Consider the following 15640-nt stretch of genomic DNA (forward strand, 5'->3'; position numbering starts at 1 on the left):
TGATTATTGACAAATACAAGAGTCCTCTGCACGCAACCCATTATCAATATATTTAAGACAGAGACATTTTGTGCATACTGCTACTGAAAAATGCCTTACCCTTTAAACAAAACAGGGATTGTTTGTCCATATATTGCAATATATTTAAGCTGGCCAACTACGTCAAAGTCATCCCATATCTGGCCAGTCCTACGCTTAAATATATTGCAATATATGGACAAACAATCCCTGTTTTGTTTAAAGGGTAAGGCATTTTTCAGTAGCAGTATGCACAAAATGTCTCTGTCTTAAATATATTGATAATGCAGAGGACTCTTGTATTTGTCTATATGTATTTTGTGGTCACAGCCTCATTGCACCCCCACCTAATGGTTTTTAAAAATTAGTGGTGAGCACAACTTTCCCTTGTTTGTTATAGTGTCTTGATTATTCTGATGTCATGGGTTTTGCAGAAGTGCAAAATACAGGGCACAATTCATGCACGTGAGCCCTGGATATAATTCCTGCTGAGAGCCTCAAGTGGCACCTGCAGTTAAAAGGTCTTATATACAGTCGGTCTTACTGATACTTTTCAATGACCTTATCGATATTGGATGTTGCCAACCCTGTGTACTGGTTGTGTAGCACTAGGGCCACAGGGTGCTTGGGTTGTCCAGAGTGGCACTATACAGGAATTATGGTGACAGCCTTAGCAAGAAATGATTGTCAGTATTCTTAAAACATGGCTCCTGATAAAACAGACCCTACGGTGTGTGTGAATGTGATAGGGACCTTAGAATGTAAACTCCACAGAGCTGGGACTGATGTGATGTGGTTTATAATCTCTGTAAAGTGCTGCAGAAATGTGTCCGTGTTATATAAAATAACAGGGAATAATAAAAATAAAAATACTCATTTACATTTTATTTTTCAGTGCACTTGTAGAGAAGTGCCCATTTAATGCCCATTCTTGCCCCAGCCCCTTAAAGATCCTACTGAACTAGGTGTCTGAGGCTCATGGAAGCAGCAGGTGGGGCACAGATTGAACATCACTGTTTTTAGACCATTGGGCTGGAAGCACATTACTTTTTTGACATGTTTTTGGTTGCACATCGTGTCATTGTTCACAGATCTGACAGATCTAACCCTTTAGTTGACCCCAATAAATAGCTGCTCTCCCTCTTTGCCTGCTTGAGTTGAACAACTTTGCTTGCACACAATAGCTTCATACAGAAGAGAATACTGAAAGCATTTCTTCCCAATAATGACTACTCCATGATGTTCTGTGCAGGCCTGCTCTCTATAAAAGGATCTATATTTGTACGCAGTTTTCTGTTAAGTGCTTACTAATTGCTTACAAAAGAGACTGAAAAACTCTTACCATGTCTGAGCGCATAATAAAAGATTAGGTCATTGGCAATGAAATATTGCAGAGTGTCTCCTATTTTTTGGCCCCAGAGTTCACCCCTGTTCATGGCAGATAAACAAGGAGCTTTGATCAGAGTTCCAGTCTCTGATCCTCATTTTATTGAGTGCAGCCTCACATTCACTTAGATAAAAAAAAATGTACAAGCTCTTCTTAATAGGGCCTGCAAGGGAGAAGGCTGTTTTAAGTTAACTACAAGGTCAGCTCAGATTGGGGCTTTTTTCAATATCTTTGTGTGACCAGACATTGGGAAATATTGTCAAGCAAGAGTTTACTTGCAAATAATAACCTGCTCTGAGCAGTTATAAAAACACAATAATAGCATTTGTAAATTACATAAATTGGGGGTGTTAAACCTGCAGCCCTACAGGTGTTATGAAACAGCAACTTCCAGCTGAGGGTTGTCAGATTGAGAGTTTAAAAATGATTTGCTTGACATAAGATCCTTGGACTCTAAGGTGCTCTTGTTCAACTGGGGCACAGCGGGTTTACCCCTTCTACCCTTTCCTATGCTTATATAGCAGATACAGAATTGTGTACAAGAATTGACTTCTGTGCTATGTGTTGGTGCAGGCTGCAATCTCCGCGACCCAGCCTGCTAAGCTCTGGCAGTGATGCACAGATGAACTCCTCGCCTCAGAAGCCATTGGACCTGAAACAGTTGAAGCAGAGAGCAGCTGCTATTCCACCCATAGTAAGTGTCATAGTAACATTAAGCAGTGTGTGCTACAATCTTTGAAATCTCCAGCCTTATCATTCCACTCATGTAAAAGTGCTAGCTTGAGTGGATGTACCCTTTTACTTGGCGAGCCCATTATGGGTAAAGAAGACACCTTGACTTCAAAAATAAATTGAATGGAATATCTTCAAATAACTGCATTACATCCCAGTAATTATTCACAGGAAGAGGAATGATTCTTTACCCTCCTATCAGTATATTAATATTTGACGAGTCTTCCTAGTTGGCAACAATCCACAGTCATTATTTCAGGTGCTTGCACTGTATCGTTGACATTCAGAGACTATATATTCTCAGAGTGCAATAATTTATGCTTTTTACATTTGCTTAATTAACTGCATTATCAACTGATATTTGGTCTACATTTATACTACATTTCTTGGGTGATAAAAGGGATTATTACTATTTGTGACACACGCCTAAGGGAATGAACTTTCTCTCTGATTCCAATCAGTTTATGCTCTGTAGGAACAGGGCATTGGAACAATATCAGGTAAGTTATGGTATATAAGGAGGGGGACAATGTTTACCGTATATACTCGAGTATAAGCCGTCCCGAGTATAAGCCGAGGTACCTAATTTTACCTCCAAAAACTGGGAAAGCTTATTGATTCAAGTATAAGCCGGGGGTGAGAAATGCAGCTGCTTCTGGTAAGTTTCAATCAAAAAATTGAGGGTTTCTGCTCCCATTGGAGGTGTTTTTGGATGCCAGCGACCATTCCTGGACGCCGGCAAATATTCTTGGAGACTATTCTTGGACGCCGGCGACTATTCTTGGACGCCGGCGACTATTCTTGGACGCCGGCGACTATTCTTGGACGCCGGCGACTATTCTTAGGCACTGGCGACTATTCTTAGGAGCCGGCGACCGTTTTTGCGCTTGACCCGAGTATAAGCCGAGGTAGAGTTTTTCAGCATATTTTGGGGGCTGAAAAACTCGGCTTATACTCGAGTATATACGGTACTATAAAGTTTGTTAGGTTGCTCAGCATTTCTTTTACAAACAAGAGCCAGGTAACTGTGATAAGCTGTAAAAATTATGGGGATGAATTTAATTAAAGTTTTCTTTTACAAATAACCAGGTCCTGGTACTAGCTGTTGTGTTTCTGCTTTGCCTGATGCAATGTGTGCAACTCTTTATGTACTGTAAACTAGCAGGAATTTTGGTCCCTAAACCAGTTTATATTTGCCAGTCTCATGGCCTGAGCAGGAATTTCAGCACTAGTTCTTTGCATTGTAACTAGATGCATCACAACACAACTCTGCGTTGAGTCATTTCCCAAAAGGAATGAGTGTGTGAATAGGAATCTCTTGTGGAAAAACTGGCCTATTTTAATAAGGTATCCTGGCACACAGATTCCTGAAAGAGTTGTGTTATTGTCTGGTGATAATACTGTTTGTTCACTGACCCTTGTGCTTCTTTTAGATTTCAGAAGGCTACTCTGAGTCAGCTGCTCAAAACACTCCAGTGAAGCAACAGATGAGTCATGGGCTGGCCCTTTACCAAGACCAGATCTCAAAAGTTTCTGATATGGCCCTGGATGGGCTGGCACTCCTCAAGCCCCCTCAGCCTCTCGTGCCACCTGACAAGGAGCAGCAGACAATCAGTAGCCCCATAGGGAGCAGTAAAAGTCCGGTGACTGTGGTAAAAGACGGTGAGGTTATAGCACTATTACAGTAATGAATGAGTGCAGCAGGTCGTGCTGATGATTGCTCTCCTTGAGTTTCATATTTGGCAAAAATTGAGATTGCTTCCATTTGTCTGCATGTGAGGTTTGATGGCTAAGATGACTAAATTTACTTTCCTGAAAGTGTTACAGGTAATAGAAGTTCACGCATGCGCGGGGGGGGCCCAGAGGTTAGTAACCCGGTCGGCCCCATGTCCAGTCCGACCCTGAATGTATTTGTGTGTATCAGCCCTCCTCTCCTGTTGCAAATAACATCTCTCAGCTACATAGTTTATGATGATGATCTCATTCCTCAAATCCATCTTTAAATTAATATTTAGTGTGTGATAAAATAAAGCAGGGAAAGCAGAATACAAATATTTTAGCCAGTCATTTGGTCTTTTTCTTGTTTGTCCTTTTGATCAAAGCTTTGAAACTAATGAGTCCCACAACAAAAAGAGAAATATTCCAAAACCAAAGAATTTAAGAATCAAAACCAAGGGGTATATATTTATCAAAAAGTGAAGTTAGAGATCACCATAGTCCACTAGAGTGAAATACTGCCTCTCTCCGTCATTTCTATGGTATTTTTAAAGGCGTATTTATTGAAGGGTAAACTTTCATGTGTAATGTGTAAATCATTGTATAATGCCATGATCAGCATGACATGAAAGCTGTACCCATTTCCTATTATGTACCGTTGTATAAACATACATCTTCCTTCTAACATCACAACTCTTTTTGTTTGAAATTGAAGAGCTTGTCTCTGCTTTAAGATTCCATATTGTACAACAGCATTGGTAACCATTTGGCTGGTTTGACCTTGCACCTTTCTCTAATAAACCTCTTTAATGCTTTTCCTATTCATTTGCAGAAAAACCTCAATACTTGGGATTACAGTTGGAAGCACCAAGGATAAGTGCAAAGCCGACATGCATAACGCTTTGGCCTTCTGCTGCACCACAATGTCAAGTGCCTGCCAGAGAAGTGATAAAGCCCCCATCTCCCTCTGAGTCCCTCTCCTCCTATAACCAAGGTGAGCAAGCGTAAAGTCTTTTCAAGCTGCAAGAACCCATAGGTTAAAAGCACAGTAATACCAATAAATAAAAATGGCTCAAAGATTTAAAGATTGTTTTGTTGTGCTGCACTGGTAAAACTGGTGTATTTGCCTCAGAAACTCTACTATAGTTTATATAAACAAGCTGCTGTGTAGCCATGGGGGCAGCCATTCATAGATGAAAAGGGAGAAAAGGCACAGGATAAACAGCAGATAAGCTTTGTAGTGTGTACTGGGATTCTTCAGAACTTACCGTATATACTCGAGTATAAGCCGAGTTTTTCAGCCCCCAAAATATGCTGAAAAACTCTACCTCGGCTTATACTCAGATGAAGCGCAAAAACAGTCTCCGGCATCTGAGAATAGTCAACGGCGTCCAAGAATAGTCTCCAAGAATATTCGCCGGCATCCAAAAACGAGACGCCGGCACCTCCATTGGGAGCAGAAACCCTCAATTTTTGATTGAAACTTACCAGAAGCTGCTGCATTTCTCACCCTAGGCTTATACTCGAGTCAATAATCTTTCCCAGTTTTTGGAGGTAAAATTAGGTACCTCGGCTTATACTCGGGACGGCTTATATTCGAGTATATACAGTATCTGTTATCTGCTGTATATCCTGTGCTTGAATGGCTGCCCCTATGGCTACACAGCAGCTTGTTTAAACTATAGTTGTATTTCAATAGCAAACACACCAGTTTTATTTATTTTACGAGTCCAATACATCCTTTTTCGATGTATTGGGCAAGAATTTAGCTTTATAACAGACAAGCACTATGCCAAAATTATTAACACTTACTACTCTATTATAATATTTGATTAATATAGGACATACATTAACTAATATTGTGTTTAGTTCTTATTCTTTAGCAAACCCTGCTGGTCAATGTATGTTTGGTTACACTAGAACAGAGCACTGCTAGCAGCCTGTATTTTCTTCTGGCTTCTTTCTACATTATTACTTTAATGAGTGATGTCACAACTGTGCCAGAGACTGAACAGTATTCTGAAAACACTAGAGAAGTTTTAAAGCAACACGGCAATAACAACATATAACATAATATGATATTCTTATTTCTCTTTAGTCAGAGAAGGATAGTTATAAAAAGCATGATATAATGGACATCACAAATGAACCCACGTTTTACTATAGCAGCATCAGTATGATTCAATTATTGTTGTTTTCTACAAAACAGGTCATCCAGTGCCACTAAACCTGCATGACAGCTCCCGATCTGGAGTCCCTCGCATTCCCAGTATATCCAATCCCCCTCCTCTTATTTCCAGCAAGCACCCAGCTGCTATAGAAAGACCCATAGTATCCATGTCTCAGGTACGTTGTTGTGGTGTTGTGTCGTTTCCGAAAGTAGAATTATATACAGTATAAACATTGGTCAACCTGCTAAAATTAGGGGATTGTATGCATGTGACTAGCTTTAGTCCAGTGTCTTTTAACTTATTTGGTCCATGAGCTACCCACTGTTTTCATAGTTCCAGCCATTTGGCAATAGTGTTGTAGCATGCTCATGCCCAAGGATCACTGGCTTGGTGCATTTCTTTTATTAATAACGGCAACACGTATGCTCTTTATACTGTAAATAGATCTGTTACTAATTTTGTATTTGAAATCTGACATTTTATTTTAGGGTGTGCCCATCCCACTTCACGTTCCTTATGGTTCAGAACATGCAAAGGTCCCTGCTGGGTCAATCACAATGGGTTTACCGATGAACATGGACCCTAAAAAACTGGGTGAGTTCAATTTTTGATGATGTGCATGTTTGTTTTTACTACTCATTATCATCAATGGACATGGCTTTCACACTAGGACTGAGCAGTAACTAAAAGTTAAGTAGTTGCTTCCATGGCTATAGCTAATGTGGTCACTGAGTGTGTGTGTTGCTTATCTGCACAAAGAATTCTAAGTAGGGAACATGAAGAAAGCAAACTGAATTTTTTATCTTTAATTTTGAAATCTGACATGGGGCTAGACATAGTATCCGATTCCCAGGTGCCCCCAGTCACGTGACTTGTGCTCTGATAAACCTCAGTCACTCTTTAGTGCAAGCTGGAGTATTCAAACTTTTCATAACCTGCCAAATTTTGTAAAATGGATATGGTAATTATGTGGTCAAAAAATTGCCGCTCTATGCATGCCTGATGTTTTTGTCCCTATTTACATTTTTCAAATGTTGGAAGTTGTGCCGTGGCATGAAATGAGATGTTCAAGAAATATTCCTCAACTAGAATGGTAGCTTAGGCCAGGGGTGCCCAAAAGTTAGATTGTGATCTACCAGTAGACCTTTAACTCGTGATTAGTAGATCTCAAGACACTGTCTAGTCTTGAGATCTACATGTTGTCTAAATCACCCTTCTGTTTAATTCAGATATTTATTCTGTTAAGGTTACATAAGAAATAGTTAGTAATAATAATAAATAATAATAATACAATAATATCATAATAATATAATAATAATAAATAATACAATTCTTAAATATAGCAATTTAACTTTACCTATAAATCAATATAATATTTAAGCAATACAAAATGCTAACAATGCTATTATGGATGTAGATAATAATGGGTCAACATCACTAAAAGTAGACCCCACATTAGTAAAGTATGGGCACTCCTGGCTTAGGCAGTCTCACATAGGAACTGATCCATAAGAAAACCTCCCAGTGCCTGTGTGCGGCATTTACAATATGCCTGTTCAGGTAATCTCAGCAGTTACTGTATTATGGTAGTAATGAAACTAAATATGTTCCAGGTCATTATCCTCAGAGAAGGTGTTACCTCCTGTTATGCTGGCTTATCGCTCTCTCACAGCAATAAAGTTTAATGGCTTCTGTTTGTATACGCCATGAACTTTATACCTCAGATCAGAGGAAGAAAGACATCTGTGCATAATTTTTATTGCTCTGCTAAAGTCTGGGACAAATTAACATAATGAAGAGGTGCTGATACTTTAAGCATTTATTTTGAATGTGAGATCCATAGTGTAGTCTTGGGCATGACTACTAATAAATATCAAAAAGGTTTGATGTTTGCACACTAAACAATCAATTGCTTTATCACTGTGCTTTATTCTTTGATATATCAGTCCTACATTGTCTGTCCTATTCTTTTACCATGTGCCCATCACTGATAGTTGGTATTCAAATATATCAAAATATGTGCCCATGGCTAATAAAAATTGATTCCACCCAGATCATTTAAACATTCCTATATCTCTCTTGCAGTGCCATTCCTGAAACAGGAGCAACTGTCGCCTCGAAGCCAGCCAAGCCACCCAGAAAACCTAGCAGTGCAGACTTCTCAGGAGACCTCCATTTTTAGGGGTATGACACCAGCTATTGTTTGTCATTCAAGCGTTTGCCATTTAGAGTGAAAATCCCCAGAGTAATTATTTGGTGCGTTGTTCAATAGTTCATATTAGATAGTGGAAACCTTGTCTTGTAGCTGCTTCCATTCATAGTAAATGGAGATTAATAAGCATTAATGAGGAAACCCATTAATTAATTAAATTGATGAGACACACATGGTAGCTTTAGTCCAGGTTTGCTGAAGTTAACTCCATCTTTTTATAAAATGTCAAAAGCAATATTTTATTCCAATACAACTCTTGCACAACCTTAGCTGCTTTTGTCACAGCCCCTAAACCTCTAGGTTACCATGGAGAGTGCAGGAAGGCAGGTCCATTGCCCACTTTCCCCTGAGGGGTGTTCACCAGCCTGATTTCTTAAAACTCTCTTTAGTGATTAGGGTAAGAAATATCAGGCTGCTGTAGGTACAAAATAGGGTACTTGGGAGGAAAGTACCTACCCCAGGAATTGAGTAATGGGATGTTTAGATAAGTACCTTTAACGTGATACTGACACTAAAAACTGACTCTTCCAAAGAGACTGTCCTGTCTCATTTATATGTTCTAATGCTAACATGTAGCTCTACTGCTGCACAAGTATGGCAGCCCTCTTATAGAGGAACATGGGGATCAAATAGATAGTGTAAAAGCATCAGGCAAATACTTTTATGGCAAAATTATAAATAGCATGCAAAGACAATGTTATGATAGATGGAATTTATTTTTGGTGTCGGTATCTCTTTTAGTTAGTAAAACAAGGTAGTCATTCTAGCACAGTGCCTTGGTAAGGTACTGGAAGGGGAGTATTTTACAGAAAAGCAGTACAGACTGGTTAAAAAGAATGAAAGACTTTTTATTCTATAGAATTCCCAGCTCTGTCCAGTGCTTTCCTAGTATTTTATGTTTCAAATTCTATGTTGGTGCTTTGCAGGGACATCTCAAGGAGGAAGTCTCAGCAAGGGCATTCCGGCCAGCAGGCCACCTTCAAATTCACCAATTAATTACCGAGGATCTATTACCCATGTAAGTCCAAGTGCGGTGGTACAGAAAGTCCAGGAAGTCACATTCTAAAGCAGAAAAGAAAACAACTTATTCATGTTATTTGTCCTTATGTCTGTTTGTGGTTCTCATTATTATACTGTGGCTGAGTTGACGTTCTAAAGTACAGTAGCTGCAGGAAAGCAGGTTAAAGAGCCCAACCTTGGGTAATTGATGCCGTTTTGCAACTGAAGGGCTAAAGGTTGGACAGTCCAAATAAATAGTTTTGTGTCTTCATACTGGGTTGTTTTTCTCCAGCCCTGTTTTTTCAAAGGATAAGGAAAGTCATTTAGCAATGCCAAATGTTAGACACCCCCAAGTGAATGTATTTACTTACTTGAAGCCCCGGGCCGGTGCTTCTATCAGCAGAAAACTGCACCGGCCCGGGGTTATTCCAGCTAGCACCACAGAGTGATCCCCTTCCGGCTTCTTCTTTCTTCAAATTTCCCGGGACAGACGCATGCGCAGTAGGTTGAAAAAGCCGACTTTTTAGTTAAAGTTCGGCTTTTCACTCAAATGCACAGCCGCGTGAAGAAAGAAGAAGCTGGAAGAGGAGTGCTCCATGGTGATCATTGGAATAACCCCGGGCTGGACTGGCAATCTGTGGGTTCTGGCAAATGCCACAGGGGCTGCTATAAGTTCCCATAGAAAGTCAGTATTTAGTGGGCTGGTGGAGGCTGTTTGGGCCTCTGTGTGGGCCTCTGTGTACCGGAAATGCCAGGGCCTATTTTAATTCTCAGTCCGGACCTGCCCCCAAGTTCTGAACGACTTTCCTCATGACTAAAAGCATTCATATAAAAATTCTTATTCAGGCAGGATTTTTTGTAAAGTTTGGGGTGGGAGGGATCCATGTGAAAACCTCCCAGTGCCTGTGTGCGGCACAATATAGAAACCTCCACACAATTAGTTTGTGCAAATCCCTTTTTTATTTCGTAAATTTACAGTTAGAGACTTATTTCTTGTGTTTTACGGTTCTATGTGTTTTTCAGGGTACTCCAGCTGAGGTACTTTACAAAGGAACCATTACCAAAATCATGGGAGAAGACAGTCCAGGAGTCCGGGAGGGCCTGTCCAAAGGGCATGTCATATATGAAGGCAAGAAGGGACATGTTTTGTCTCTTGATGGCAAGTCTTTTTCCCTTTTTATCCTTTTTATGCTGTTGGGGGCACACAAGTATTAAAAAAAAAAAAGTGGTTTTGAAATACAACTGCATAGACAGCTTCTCAAGCCAACTTGCATGGAAACTAATGTAGCTAGTAAAACTGCATCACATATGCAATTTTATTAAGTATACCAGCTTCTATGCTTGCTTTTATAAACGTGTCACTTTTTTCATACACTTCATTGGACTTTGGCTTACATATTTTTTATAAATTGCATACAAAGAGCCCTCACATTTGCAATTTCTTCCAGAGGATAGTGTTAACGGTAGTTTAAACCCCACAAATAGGAATTCTACACAAAGTCTCAACACTTTTTTGGCATAAACCTAAACAGACTGCTTGATAATAATGACCAATAGAGTTAAACAGGCTAGTGGAGTAACATGATGCAAAATCTGCCCCCCTTGCAGTAACCCACAACAGTTATATTTTCACTGGTCTCTGGGTAGCAAGACCACATCAAGTTTGGCTATTTCATAACTGGTAAATGCCACATCCAATCTTCAATTGTTTCACCTCAGGAAACGCAATACATAACATTACGTTATATTGGAAAGACAAGAGATTACAAAAATACTTAATATTTTAAAACAACCATATGATAGTTTTATATTTAGAAATCTTTGTGGAGCATGCCCAGAAAGTGTCAACAGGTCATCAAGGCTTCTAGTCGCTGCTGTGCAGTAGATAAAAATGTAACCTGGAAACAAATGTATTTTTGTACAAATCAAAGTAATTGTGTCATTGTAATCATTCTTTTTTTGTCTACTGAAATTGATTATTGAAATTTGAAATTGCGGTTTTTAAAAAAAAGGCAACCGCCGCATATATATCGCTAGTGGTTTAAGCTTAAGACAATGGCAACTTACGCTAGCGTATTTACGCAGTCAGCTTTTTAAAAACCGTGCCGTGAACCACGGCGAAGATCTGCATTTGTGTCCATGCCCTTACTGCTGCATTGCAAGATGGAGTGATATCATCCTACCCCCCGCCCCCAGCAGCCTAACAATAGAACAATGGGAAGGTAACCAGATAACATCTCTCTGGTAGATCCAAGAACAGCACTCAATAGTAAAAATCCAAGTACCAGTCCACCTGAAAGCAGTTCCACCACAACATGTTGGCTCTTTCTGAAAGCACATGATCAGGCAAAATGATCTGAGATGGCTGCCAACTCACCAAAATTAAAAGTCAAAAATATATACTTGTTGGGTTCAGGAATTACATGTTATGTGGCAGAGTGACTTTTATGAAGTGTAACAATGTTATTTAGAAATAAACACTACACCAAAAAAGTCATGATCCCTCTAAGCACCTGGTAATGTTACTTTGGTGGAAGTGCGGTACTTGACAGAATATGCTTTCCCCCAAACAGATTGACATGGTAGTCTGCTATTATGCCATCTAGAAGTGACTGGTCATTAATCCTTTCTAATTCAGACACAGCTATTCCTATAGATTGAAGAACAGTGCTTCTGTTCTGTTAAATGGGGGTTATTTCTTTTTATCTTATTATTATGGCCAGAGGCCTGTCTAAAGAGGTTCTGATATAACCCAAAGCAAACGTTTAGACTTGCTGTACTAGGGGGCACAGCAGCTGTAAATATGATATGTTCTAAGTGAAAGAGGCTTTGGGGAAAGTAATATATATGAAATGGTCCTTTTACTATGCTAGGCAATGATTAACAGAATGCAGCATTCTATCTTTTTTTTAGGAAGTGCAGCTCAGCATTCAAAGGAAGATGGTCGGACAGCAGCTTCCACCCATGAGAACAGTAGTTCTAAACGCACTTATGACATGATGGAGGGATGGGTGCCACGAGGTCTGCAAGTTTGTGAGCTTCCAGCTGGTCCCATTGAGGGTAGGTCTGGTTTTGCAGCTGAATCCCTGGTCATTTTTTTTGACAATCTCTAACAGTAATACAGTAATTGTCCTTTTTTTGTTGTTGATTTAAAATCCATTACTATCTAAAGTTGGCATTAAATTTGGTTTTTATATAATTAAATAGAATTAACTACTGTTGGTGTTTGGCTGAATGTGACAGGGGACAAAAGGTTCTTACTCGGCCCTTAATATCCATTTGTTAAGCCTGTCGGCTGAATAAGTGGCTTGGTTCACATTGGCAAGCAGAGCTTGTGACCAGATAATGCAAAATGACGATAAAGCAGCCAATAGTCTTCTCTTTGTGCCATTGTGTTGTACTGAACATTACAGGAATACGAAACTTCCATATGTTAGAGAGTATTATCCTTTTAGGAGAATTGTCTTTGGTTGTTACTGAGAGATTATGCTTTTAGAAAAGAGCTGACACTTTATAGGTCCATGACCGGAATTTTGCATAGGACTACCTTGTGTCTGACAGTGTTACTTTCTGTATTTTGTACCCAGTTTTTAACACACTATAGTGCCGAAGGTACAGAGTAAAGCCCCTGCCATCCATAGCTATGACTGCAACTTCTATGTGTATTGGCCCAATGGGGCACATTTTTAAACCTCCTGTTACCCTTGTACTTTTTGGGCAGTGGTAAATGAGCCCTAATATGGTTTCTGTATAACGGGACACAAGCCAGAAAACCCACAGAGATTTCCACATCTGATACTTTTCAGTTTAAAAAGGACAGGATGAAATACATCTACACCTAGTTTTGTTGCCAAGTGTTCTTCTCATAGCAATTGTATGGACAATCCCAGTTTTTTTAAAGCTGCCGGACATATTTATAAGAATGTTGGATACAACTTCCAGACAAGGTGTTATTGTTTAGAGCAATGATCCCCAACCAGTAGCTCGTGAGCAACGTTTTCCAACCACTTGGGTGTTGCTCCCAGTGGCCTCAAAGCAGGTGCTTATTTTAACATTTTTGGCTTGGAGGCAAGTTCTGGTTGCATAAATTCCAGGTGTAATGCCAAACAGAGCCTCCTGTAGGCTACCAGTTTGGACAGGGGCTATCAAATAGTCAATCAGAGCCCTTATTTGGCACACCCAGGAACTCTGCAAAATGGCCAATCACAGCACTTATTTGGCACCCCAAAAACATTTTTTCATGTTAGTGTTGCTCCCTAACTGCTTTTACTTCTGAATGTTGCTCACGGGTTCAAAAGTTTGGCGATCCAAGGTTTAGAGTATGAGAGATTATGTAGAATAGGAGGTTTGAATGATGGAAATCTCATATGTAATGAACCTGGTACTTGTGTCGATATACAAGGTGCTGATTGGCTGTCATTGCTATTACATGATGTTTCTCTGGATCATAATGATGTCTCACTTTCTTCATAATTAGGTCTTATTGGAAGAGCGATTCCAGGGGATCGGCATAGCCCCAATACTATGAAAGAACCACTACAACACCTCCGAGGCTCCATAACACATGGTAGTTTTATTGCATCAAGTTTATTCATGCTTTTGCTTCAGTAGTGTTATCTTCTTCAGATTTAGATGGGATAAAAAAGTCATCTGTAAATTGGAATTGGCATTGCTTCAATTTTATTAACCATTGCACTAACACAGTGAATCAGATTATCTCATGTGCACAGAGGATCTCAAAGTGGCCTTTGTGCATGGATTAGGTATTTTTGAGCAGTTTTCTGTATTGTGATTTATATGTTATTAAGTCTGACATCTGGTCCTTCAACCTGATGTATTTTGTGACAGGTACCCCTCGTTCTTACACTGAGGTTCATGAGGACTACCTCAGAAGGGAAGCCAAGCAGCTGAAACGAGAAAGCACACCACCGCATGGTCTGCCTGAGGCCTACAAAGTGAGGTCACATGAAGGCCTTTCAGGTCCATTAAAGATGAATGCCCATGACGCCATGGTGGCAACAGTGAAGGAAGCAGGAAGATCTGTCCATGAGATTCCCAGGGAAGAAATGAGGCACACACCAGAAATGCAGGTTACACCCAGATCTCATAAGGAAGGTTCAATCACACAGGTATAGTACAACATGCTCTTAGCATATACATTTAAAAGAACCAAGAAGTTTCCTGACCTGGTCTGAACGTTCAGTACTTTTTATCTGTTTATCTGTGTTATCTGTTGCCAGGTATTAGGTTATTATGTTTCCCGGCACGCAACAACAGAGCATAAAATATCACGTATTCTGGTTTGACTAGAGGGCATGCTGGGCCACTGCTAAGTACCGACACATTTATTCCCTTAGTGACTGATTGTTTTATTTGTTGATTTATTAAGAATAGAAGTTAAGCAATATAAATTTCCCTGCCCTCCAATGTTCCCTCGAATTCCTTCTCGGCTATGTGCGCACATTTTAAACTTGTGAGCATGGTTTTTAAAAACTGTATGCTCAGGTCAGAATTGATACAAAATCTTCTGTTTTCAGAAAAAAATGTTTTGCACACCACAATTTGTTGTGTGTGCTTACCTCAAAAGTTTTGTGCGTGTGCAAGCTCATACCTTAGAGGTCTGAACCTGATGAGATAGAGCCAAGGATGATCCTGGCCCCTCCCCCGCAAACTCATCTTTATGCGCTGGAGGGGGTGTCCCCAACGTTATCAGAGGAGTCCAGAAGGCTAACGCAGAGAGCAAAATGGCACACTCTATGCTAGAGAGACCCAAAGGCTCGACATTTAAAGTGATACTGATACTAAAAAACTCCTTATTAATATATGAATGTATATAAAAAGTTACCTATAGGTCATGTTGATTGTTTTTTTGCCGAGAGATTTTTTTTTGTATATAATTTTTAGTTGATGTTCCTAAATCTGACTGTTTTGCAAACCTGACTGTCCCATCTCAGCCTGCCAGTTAAAGTTCCTAATACTAACGGACTTCTGCTGCACAAATATGGCAACTAGTGATGTGCGGGCCGACCCGATACTCGCAGGTCGGGCGGGTTCGGGTCGACCTCGCAGTGCTCCTCGCGGGTGGCAGCCGGGTACGGCTTGAGCTCTTCTCCTGCTCTCCCCGCCCGCCACCTTCAAATGCCGGCATCCGACTTCCAGTTTTATAGTCTTGCATCTGCTCGCCCCACCCCTTTTGGGACATCATTGTGACGTCATCGGCGGGCAGGGGCGGGTCTATAAAAGGACCATCGGAAGCGGGTACGGGCGGGCGCGGGTTGTAGCAGGGCAGGTTAGGGTCGGGTGCGGGTCAGGGAAACCCTGACCCGCACATCACTAATGGCAACCCCCTCATAGACGAGCACAGGAAGTCAGATGGGTAATGTAAAGGCTTTGAGCAAATACTTT

The 15640-nt window shown here is 40.3% G+C and overlaps 1 protein-coding gene across 15 annotated transcripts in view; it reads left to right on the forward strand.

Annotated features, from left to right (window-relative positions):
• ncor2.S (nuclear receptor corepressor 2 S homeolog) overlaps window positions 1-15640 on the forward strand; it is a 230682-nt gene that overhangs the window by 182596 nt on the left and 32446 nt on the right. For all 15 annotated transcript variants that reach the window (XM_018235544.2, XM_018235570.2, XM_018235605.2 and 12 more), the window contains 11 exon segments: window positions 1979-2099; window positions 3571-3799; window positions 4686-4847; window positions 6063-6199; window positions 6513-6618; window positions 8110-8208; window positions 9163-9254; window positions 10259-10394; window positions 12149-12295; window positions 13713-13802; window positions 14084-14364. In XM_018235544.2, the coding sequence (XP_018091033.1) occupies window positions 1979-2099; window positions 3571-3799; window positions 4686-4847; window positions 6063-6199; window positions 6513-6618; window positions 8110-8208; window positions 9163-9254; window positions 10259-10394; window positions 12149-12295; window positions 13713-13802; window positions 14084-14364 (1600 nt within the window).

This window comes from Xenopus laevis, chromosome 1S, assembly GCF_017654675.1.
Source record: "Xenopus laevis strain J_2021 chromosome 1S, Xenopus_laevis_v10.1, whole genome shotgun sequence".
Taxonomy (NCBI): Eukaryota; Metazoa; Chordata; class Amphibia; order Anura; family Pipidae; genus Xenopus; species Xenopus laevis.